General features: G+C 41.6%; 1 protein-coding gene across 1 annotated transcript in view; it reads left to right on the plus strand.

Annotated features, from left to right (window-relative positions):
* Positions 1-10,567, plus strand: part of KLHL42 (kelch like family member 42) — a 31,066-nt gene that overhangs the window by 1,070 nt on the left and 19,429 nt on the right. The window contains exon 2 of the mRNA XM_019515978.1: positions 8,795-8,988. Coding sequence (XP_019371523.1) covers positions 8,795-8,988 — 194 coding nt within the window. The remainder of the gene's footprint in view (positions 1-8,794; positions 8,989-10,567) is intronic.

The raw sequence follows: 10,567 nt of genomic DNA on the forward strand, positions 1-10,567 counted from the left end.
TAGGCCTCGGAAATGTGAAACGTCTAGCGCTTTCTTTTACATATATTTTAAAGAGCTAGGCTTTTCACATTCCCTAATTGTGGGTGAACTATCCAACACTTGGTGAAGTCTGCTTCACAATGATAAGAAGCATAGACTTTAAGAACAACGCCAAAAATCATGAGAATTGGCAACACTGGTAGTAAAAATGCCTTGGAGCCATGGACCCAGAAATAGAAAGACCAGCTTGCCATTACTTTGTGCGTAGTCATTCACATCTCATCTTTTGTGCTGGGGTGAGTGGTGCTGTATGGGGTGCTGAGCAATGAGGAATTTACCTGATAGTAGCAGTGCTCAACCTTTTGATCCATGGGCCAGATGAGAATATGGGGCCCATCTATGGTTCAGATGGGACCCTGCCCACTGGGAATGGGGCCTGAACTGTCTCTACCCAGTCCCATACATGAGGATTGAATTCCAGGGGCCACCACATGATGGAGCTGGGCCCAGTGCTGACCTGCATGCTTAGCCTAGCATTCGTGGCCACAGCACGCAGGTCTCCCCACAGATTCTTGGGAAGCCACGTAGACCAGATGACATGGCATCGGGGGCGGTGCATCCCTGGCCAATAGAATCCAGTAGGCTGTATGGGACCGAGCTTTTAAACGTGATTTTTTTTTCTTAAATAGAACTTTGAGGTAGGACAGTGAAGGCAACCCTGGTAACCCTCTGTTCCTGTACTCAGGTTTCCATCTGCACATGGAGAAATCCAGCTGGTGTCAATGGGAGACCATTTGGCGCACAGCAGGCTAGAATTTTGGACAGAACGGTTTTCCACTGGAAATTGCATTTTCCTTAACATTGAAATTAGGTTCCCCAACTAACTTGGTTTTCATGACAGTTTTCCCTGGACAAGCTGCTGCCGTGTTTCCTCATCTTATTTTGTTGACTAAAAATTTTGGGGACAAAATGCTTTGGTTTCAGCCTTCATTTTGATTAATTTGTTTATTGGCTAGCGCATTTCATATGTTGTCATGTCTCATTATCACAATGAAATATTGGCATTATCTTATTGAAACAAAGCATTTTGATGTTTCACAGCCAACACTTTCAGACTTTCCAGTCTGTAGAAAATTTCAATATTGCAGTCTGATTTGGACCAAAAACTAAAGTGAAATGTGAGAATTTCCCATGGAACCGAAATATCATTTTCTAACCAGTTCTAGTCCAAGTTAAATCACGTCTAGTCCGATTATTATGTGCATTGTACATGTAACTGCAGGCTCCAGTCAGATATTGTGCTAGGTTCTGTACACACATGCACTTCAGTTTCTGATCTAGGGAGTTTGCAGTCAGATTTCTCTGAGAAGATTGTCTATCCCAAACTTGGTTCCTTCCAAACTTACTTCTTGTTCTTGTTTATGTTGTTATACAAATGTACTGAAGTAGGGCAGACCATAATTTCATTCTAGTTGTCACTAGAATTAGCCAATAGAATTCAGTATTTTTCAGTTAAGGGAAAGTTCTTTCTTTTTCTTTTAATTCACCTGGTTGAAATTAATATATTTAGTTAAAATTCCTCTCAATAAGACTATGATCATGTACCAGGCGGAGGAAGAACCAGTGCCTGACATCACTCTGGCAGATAAATCTCTGAGCGTCTTTGACAGCTTTTGTTACTTGGGTTCTACAATCATCAGGAATCTTGACCTTCAGACTAAACAAACAGAATTGGAAAAGCAGCTGAGAATTTCACGCTATTACAGAAACGTGCATGGAATAATATCAGACTATCAGATAAGATGAAGATGCAAATCTGTTAAACTTGCATGCTGTCATCCCTGCTTTATGGTTTGGAAACATGGACTACATATGCTAGGTACATCAGGAGCCTGAACAGCTGTGGAAGATCCTGAAAATCATGTGGGAAGACAAAATGGCAAACACAGGTGATGGACCACGCAGGACTGACACACTTAGAAAACACTGTCCAGAACAGGAGGTTGTGATGGCTCTGCCATGTCATGAGAATGGGAGGAGACCATATTCCCAAGAACATTTTGTACAGTGAGATTTGAGATGGCTCTAGGAAGCAGGGTTGCTCTGTATGGCTGTACTATGACCTGTGCAAATATTATACAAAGTCATTCAACATCAATGTAGAAAGCTGGGAAGAGTGCACAGAATCCCATCCAGTCTGTAGGGAACATCTGGCACTGAGTGCAGCTTAGCATGAAGCAGATTTGATCCAGAGGATGAAAACAATGCAAGAAAGAAAGAAGCTGTAAATTTGGACTCCAGGCTGGACAACACATGGATCTGTAAAACTTGTAACAATCTGCGTCACTCTCAAATTGGGCTTGTCAGCCACAAACGGACTAATCAGGCACCTGACTAGACTTCTTATATCTACACCATGATCCAGAGGATCGACGGTTACCAATATATACATTTTGAAGAGTTTTAAAACAGGTTTCGGGGGAAGAACCCCCATCTGGACTCCAGTCTAATAGTCCAGCATGTAAACAGTCCTCAGTGAGAAATGCTTGAGAACTTGGATTATTTTAGTAGGCACACAATTTGCTTTCGTTAGTCATGGGATTTTTTAAAATTCTTAGTTCAATAAGGAATAGATCTAATTAAACATGAATTCTAAACACTTTTTTTCATCACATTTCAGGAAATAATCCCCCAGTGAATTCTGATCTTTGCCATGTAAATAGGATTGAGTAGGCTTTAATCTTGCATTTCCATCCATGGGAGCAGACGCCTGCATATATAGGCAAATTACTGACTTCACTGGAACCTGTCCATGCTCCATCAACACATGAAGAGATTCATCACTCAGCAAAACTGCAGGTTTGATGCCTTCAGTTGTAAGATATGCACAGCAGGAAAGATGCCCTTTCACAGGTTGCTTCTGCAGCACAGGAAGCATGGCTTTTTCATCTGGGCTTCCCCATCCCTGGCCAGCCATCTTCTCCACCCCAGTACTCTCTTCTTTTTTTTGATGTATGATCAGTGTATTAGAAATGTATTAAAGTATTTATTATCCATTATTTTTAAATATATATACACACCTGTGGTACTGTAGAAATTCATTGTAAGCAACTTGATAGTTGGGTTCTCCCCTGAGAAATACCCTTTTGGTAGCAGTGAAAAATTTCACAATTGACAAGAGTAATTCCTACAGTAGTCTCTTATCTTTACTTCTTTTAAGCTAGAAACAGCTACATTGAAGTGTGACTGGCTCTAGAGTGGAGGATGGCAGTAAATGAATGTGTACTACTGAGACCAACAGGCAAAGGGAGTTTCTGCAAAGGGAACTCTGCCAAACCCCTGTTCTATAGAAACATACCCAGGGCTTTTTAATTCTAGCATTGTGTAGATAGCTTTTTTTTTTTTTTTAAGTTCCTTGTAAGATAAATTGCAGCATCCACCATTGCCTTATCCCTTTTTCACATTTTGGGATCAGAATTTGATAAGCTCTGCATGGTGCTTTCAAATGGAATCTCAGATGGGCAGAAACTGCCTTATGGAAGCAATGCTTCAACCTTGTCCTGAGGTGTTGCAATTAGAATGGTAGTCTCCTGTATTTACTTTGTGAAGCTCTAGTCAGATAAAGAGGATAAGTCATCCCAACACGTTGCCTGGAACGCACAGTCGTATATTTCACTGATGTACGGAATGAATCGGTAGCAATTGATCCGTCTTGCATATCTTGAAGGAAAGGCAGTAGTCCTCATTGAAGTTGAGGGTTGATTCCAGTTAACTTTTCAATGGGATCTGGAGTTTGCTCCATGTGAAACGATATACATCATGACCAAAAGAGAAAGTTGAAGAAGTAAGATAATTGACTATGCTGAGTAAGAAAAACATTTCCCTGCACTTAAAATATCTTCTGGAATTTATGATAAATCCAATAGATAATAATTGATCCTTCTTGCATTACCACTCTACCTAGAAGTCCCTGTCCAGGTACCAGAACTCCATTGTGCTTGGTACTGTGCAGACATAGAAGAAAAAGGCAGCCCTTTCCCCAAGCATGTTATGGTTTAAGTTTAAACAAGAGACAGCAGAGGGGTATTGAATATTTGCTAGGGGTTTTTTTAGCTGGGGGATTGAAAAACAGGGCAGAGTAAATCACCTCCTCAAGGACATACAGGAAACCTGTGGAATTTAACTCCTATTTTTTGACTGCCAGCCCAATGCTCATCATAAAGGTAGGAAGTATGGTCTAATCCAGACGTGCTCAACCCCTGGCCTGGGGGCCCAGTCTAGCCCTGGCACCTATGCATCTGGTTTGCTGGACATCTCACAGGTTCATAGGGAGTCCTGCAGGCTGTGGTCCTTGCATTAGATTAGGTTTACAGGGCAGGCTTGAATACAATCCTGGCATGCAGGGCTGAGGGATGACTCCTAGGGGCCAATCCCAACATGTGGGACTGGGCAGAGGTGGTGTGGGACCCCCTGCGGCACAATCCTGGTATGCATGACCTGGTGGAGGTGGCACAGGGTATGATTTGGCCTGCGGATCAGCCCCATGGCCCTCATCCGGCCCACAGGGCCAAAAGGCTGAGCATCGCTGGTCTAATCTCATCGTTCAGGAAGAACTCTTTGTACATGAATATAATTTTCATAAAAATAACCCAAATGCTTTAAAGAAATAATTTGGTGTGGAAAGACATTCATTTGATCTTGAGATAGTGCAATAAAGTCCACTCTTAAAGGGAGGAAGGCAAAAACGACGTTTGGGGATTGTGCAGAGCTAAGCAGGGGGTCTGGGCACAGGACACCTTTACACTAGCATGACCAAAGAGTGGCCCTAACATATGACTGTATACTGGTTTAATTTACTAGAGTCTAATGTAAATTCCCAATGGAAAAAAAATTGGAAGTAAATGTGCAGGTGTAGGTCTGCTTCTGCTTGGGGTAGCCATTTGTTCAATGCAAACAGGCTATTGCTAGCTCTGCTGCCACCTCATAGCAAGCTGCTGTGATGGTGCCTACTGCAGCAGCTACCTGGAAAGAGCTGGTCCTACCAAGCTGGTATTGAGGTATAACTGTATTAACACATTGTGTGCAGGCCCAGGATCCCTTTTGCTGATTATTTTAGTTAACTTTGTACTGTCAAATGAAATTTGCTATTTTAAAATCTTTTGCCTCATGAGCCAGAACTTTCCATTTTTATTTTGTTTCCAAGTGTTTGGTGTTCTGGGTCTTTCTTCCAGGATATAAACATCCCCGGCCTGGCAGGCCCTTGTAAATACAGCCAGGGAATATGCACATGCACAAAACTAGTCTTGTATAAGCAATCTAGGCATGAGTAGGACCTGTTCGTAGGAAAAGAGCAGTGAATCTAGGGCAACTTCGGAGAGACCTTCTCTTTTCCACTTTTATTCCTGCTCTCAAGATCTTGTGTGTCAAGGGGGAAGCTGATAATGGCAGCTTCCATTTGCAGAGCTTTTAAGCCAGACTTTCTCTCTCTCTCCCTTGGCCCAAATGAGGAATGCAGTTAGACATGACGCTATTGAAGGGCATAAACAAGACCCTCATGTGAGAAACTTAAAATGCTGTGGGCTTTATGCTTGTGATTTAATCAACTGAAGCAAATTTGTTTAACTGGAAAGGTAAGAGGGCAGGTAATGAACTTTTGCATTAAATTGGATCATGGGCTGGGAAGGAATTTCAGAGGTCTAGATATCCTTGAGGCATCCACCTGCCCTCTCTGAGGTGATCTCAAGTTTACATAGACTACCATAGACCAGGGGTTGTCAACTGGGGGTACTCATACTCTAGAGGGTACTTGGGAAGGCCCTAAGGGGTATGCATGGGCAGGCAGGGATAAAGTGCTGCCACCCACCACCCTATGCCATTGTCTCCCAGGAGCAGGACCGGGGCAGGGCGAGGGCAGCAGTGCCCCCCTGCAGGCCACACAGGCGTTGCCCAGCTGATCAGACACGGGGTGGGGGGAGCTTCCACATGGCCACTGCTGCTGCCATCCACCACCCTGCGCCACCGCTGTGCGCCTGGCTGCCTGCCCCCCCACGCTCTGTATCTGCCGCCCACTCCCTCCTCCCCACCACTCTGTGTCAGGCCGTGTGTCACCCCCAACTCTGTGTCTGGCTGTCAGGGCTACATTTATTAGAAAAGGTTGAAAACCGCTGCCATAGACAGTTGGTTGTATAACCTGTTCTTAATCTCCAAAGATGAGGATTACTCAGTGCCCTTTGGTCCCCTTTTCAGTGCTTAACAGTCCTTATAGTGCATTTTATAACCCACAGTTCTTGTGTCGAATATTTGCCCACTTACTGTCCTGTTCACAGTGGACGTAGAGAAAAATTGATCACCATTTTCTTTAGGGCAGCCTTTTATATCCGTGAAGACTGTAGCCATGTTTCTTTCCTGTCTTGTTTATAAGCTAAACCCATTTTTTCAACTTTTTATTGTACTTATTTCCCTTCTTCTCAGCTCCTGACATGCAGTAAAACAGGGTAAAAAGATATTAAATATTTCCTAAAATTAGTTTTTCATATTAATAATTGATGTAATTAGCATATAATGGCTTGCAATTAGCATAAAGTACCAAGGGGCAGAAATAAGTTGTTTAAATTAATGTATTACATTTTGAGTCAACCGTTCAGAAAAGTTGTTTGGTGGCTGCCAATTTTGGCTACCTCTGATTAAAACAAATGTTTAGTTAACACTGATGTTCAATTCCGTGTATATGTGGTGTGTCTTCTGAGCAACATGCTAACCAATGCCAAAAGCAGCTATACTGTTCAAACAGTTTACATGAATCCTAGATTATTTTTTTTAGATTAGTAGTAGTTGAAAGTTGGACCATGTATCAGTCATAGGTTAACTGTCCATGTATGTGCAACAAGGTTTTCAGTGACCCATCAGGCATTTGTGACCTCCATACAGGAAAAGCTGCAGGAGGCTATATTCTTTGATGATTAGTGTGGTTAGGGTTAAGTTAGGAGATGTGGCATTTATTCTCATTCTAACGCTCTGTCATCTTGAACAATTAATATTTTTCTCTGTGTCTTAGCATTTTCCGTCTTTTAAATGAGGCTTGAAACCCACCTTTCCAAAATACTTCTTGGCCTTTGCATGAAAGTACAAGTGAATTCATTTTAAAGGATGAAAGCTGTGCTCTGGCTCCTCTATAACATACAGACTTACTAACATTTTATCAATTTTAAGTGTTGAACGTAAATTTTTAATGTGTAATTTACATTCGAGACCACTGTCTCTTAGTAATTTCATTAGTTCATATGCATGCATTTTTTCTCTCTTATAACTTTTAAAACAGGTATGTTTCTTTGAAAATCACAATATTTTTGTGAGTAAATTCTCTCATTTCATATTCACTGTTGATCGGATCTTTAGTCCAGATTCTTCAAGCTGGAAAACATAATTACTATAAAGTGAAGATGCACAGAGTGACCTAATCATAAATGTCAGCAAAAAACAAATTAAAGCCATTTAATTCAGTCAGAGACTTATTGTAGTTTCCAAAGCTCTTCAGGATGATGGGAACAAAATGCTTCCATCTGGAACGGAGAGGTTTTTTCCCCAAATACATTTAATACAAAACATTTCAGGACAGTCTCCTGCTAAGCAAGTTTCATTCTGTTCAGATACATTCCTGCAAAACTACTTAGGCACAATTTCACTGACTTTGGACCTCATGCTCACACTGATGAAATTCATCTCTCTGCAAAGGACCAACACATGGATAATCCACCAGTTGTGTCTTTCAGGCTTGAATGGAGCATTTCATTGGCTTTGTGCTGATCGCAGCAAAGAAGGTTACATTTTCTCCTGTCAGTCATTAGGAGTGTTAACTAAGTAAAATTGGTGGATTTGAATCAAAATGGGTAGTTCTCAATAAGCAGTCTCATTATGAATAGATGCCATTCTGGACCCTCCTTATCGCTTTGCCCCTTTTTCTCACTTTTTAAAGCATCTTCCTATCTCCCGTTTTCCCCCTGGTGCATGGAGAGTTACTTTTGTGCTCTCTTGAAGGCACAAAGCTGCAAAATGACACTGAAATCTTTCATATGTTTTACTTGTGCAGCTTGCTGAATGCACAGAGCACAGTGAGGTAGAGTGGGACAGAAAAATAATGTTGATGCTCTTTGCATCCAGACAATTACATTGATCTGCTGAGTTCAGCATCCTAAACATACATCTAGCCTTGACTGGATGGGGATGGCTATGGTGATAAAAGTTAAGGGAGAAAAATAGACAGGAGATACTAAATCTCTGTGTCTTGTGTTGAAATAAATCTTTTATTAACTAGAGTAGCTAAAGAGGCATGATATTAGAGACTATGGCCAGTACACATGTTAATCTGCTCTTTCATGAAACTAGGAGTTATGACTGAAATAAACCTAGTAGTGACAGTATGCATGTGCATTTCTGTGCATTTTCCCAGCCACTATCAAGGTCCTTTACAACAGAGTAGACAAATATAAAGTACTGAAGTACTAGATTGTTATTGGATGCAGTGACTGAGTAGTTAAGTTTGAACTGTAATGAATTGAAATCCTAAGTATATATCATATGTAACATTCACCATAATTTATTTCCTGAATGTAATTAGTATGCTGAGCCCTGTACAAACATGAAGCACACAGTCCCTGGCCCAAGCAGCTTACAATGTACTTTGGATATGGACAAAATAGTTCAGAGAGTATAATATATGAGGTGATGGAACAGGCTTGAAGCGGTGATGGTCTGATGGAGCCTTGATGGAAATAATTTTCATTCCTTTAGTATTGGTGCTCTGATCTGTCTCTTTTAGGTCCAATTTTAAGCTTTTGGCTGTAAATGGGAAGCTCTATGCTGTTGGTGGTCAATCGCTTTCCAACGTGGAATGTTACAACCCAGAGTATGACTGGTGGAATTTCGTGGCCTCTATGCCAAACCCTCTGGCAGAATTCTCAGCTTGTGAGTGCAAAGGCAAGATCTACATCATTGGAGGCTACACTTCACGAGGTAGGACATATTGTTTTTAAAACCACAGTCAGTTTCCTCATTAATAAATAGGGACCTATGGAATTGCAATTCCGTGATTTTTGTGGAAACTGCAATTTCAGGCAGTCCCCATGATAAAGCACAGGGGTCCATGCTTTTAGTAGGCTCCCTGAAAAAAAACAAACCACTCACTGAAAATAAAATGCTGGCTCCCTCTGGGGAGCAAACAGTCCTTACGGCTGCTGTAGCTGAGCCACAGCCTGCCAGGGGGAAAGGAGGGAGAGGGGCTGCCAGCATAACAAGATTCCTGCTGCCCCTGCCCCTCACTGCTGATTGGCTGTGAGGGGTGTCTGTCATATGGCCCCGCCTTCTGCAGCGAATCAGCCTAAGAGTGGGGCCACATGACAGGCAGCCCTTATGACAATCAGCAGCCAGGGGCGGAGCTATGTGATGGACAGCTTTCATAGCCAATCTGCAGTGAAGGGCACAGCCACTGGGCCCCCTTGGCCAGTTGTGGGGGTCACTATGCTCTGCCCTTGAAAATGGCAGCCTGGCTTGTAGTCTGCCTGTGAAATCAACAGGTGGTCCCCTCAACTTAAACCCCTACTAATAAAGTTTCATTCTTCCTCCAGGTGAAGTGGAAAGCTTTGTAAGAAAAAATTAAAAATATCTGAAGGCAAATCACTTGGGTAGCAAAAAATTGACAGGCAGAATTTAAAATCAGTTTTCTGACTTTTAAAGATTAGTCACTTTTAAAGAGTCCAGCTTTGGGTATCGCAATTATGCCGTCAAACTGTACTTTTTAAAATAAAATATTCCCATATCGCCACACTGACACTTGAATTTAGGGTTTGTTTGTTTTTCTGTAATCACTGATGTCCCCATATCTTTAATTACAACAAAGAGTATAATCCACTAATTCTCCTTTTTAGATGCTGACAATTGCAGGAGAAACACAGGTCTCAGATAAAAACATTGGTTTTCTTTTTTTAATGTATTCTCTTGGTGGTTTAAGATTGCAAATAGTTACTGATTTATAATTTAAGTACATTCTGATTCATCTTTTAACTGTAACGAGCCACCATTTCCCCTGTTCTTTCAAGGAACTAAAAACAATTTTCTTTTCGTGTGATACAGTTAACTAAAAACTCAGTTTTTGCCCTCCCTGCCCCAACTGCCCAGCGTTGGATTGCCATCCTGTGTCTTGTAATGTCATATGTAGTGCTGCTGATGTCAGCATTTAGGATTTATGGGTGAGGGACAGATACATTTACTACCTATTCTATTGGAGGTGTGCTGGAAAATATGAACATTCAGCATTTCTCATTGTCTGCATAAGAGTTTTCAGTAGTGCCTTTCGCTGTAGTGTTCCAGTACTTCACAAGTAAATTAAATCTATTTGGAAAGGCCTCTAATGGATTTAATGGTGGTTTTTTTCACTCTTTCTCCTGTTCCCTGCAAACAAAGAGGTTGCTTATCTCAGAGGAATGTGGGTGGGTATTTTTATCACATGACAATAGGGTAGATTTGCATCTTACAGAGTAACGAAATCAGAGATGTATAATAAGCTTTTGTGAGCCCAAGCTCACAGGTGCTGTGA

This window comes from Gavialis gangeticus, unplaced genomic scaffold, assembly GCF_001723915.1.
Source record: "Gavialis gangeticus isolate Ggan-Ray unplaced genomic scaffold, GavGan_comp1, whole genome shotgun sequence".
NCBI lineage: Eukaryota > Metazoa > Chordata > Crocodylia > Gavialidae > Gavialis > Gavialis gangeticus.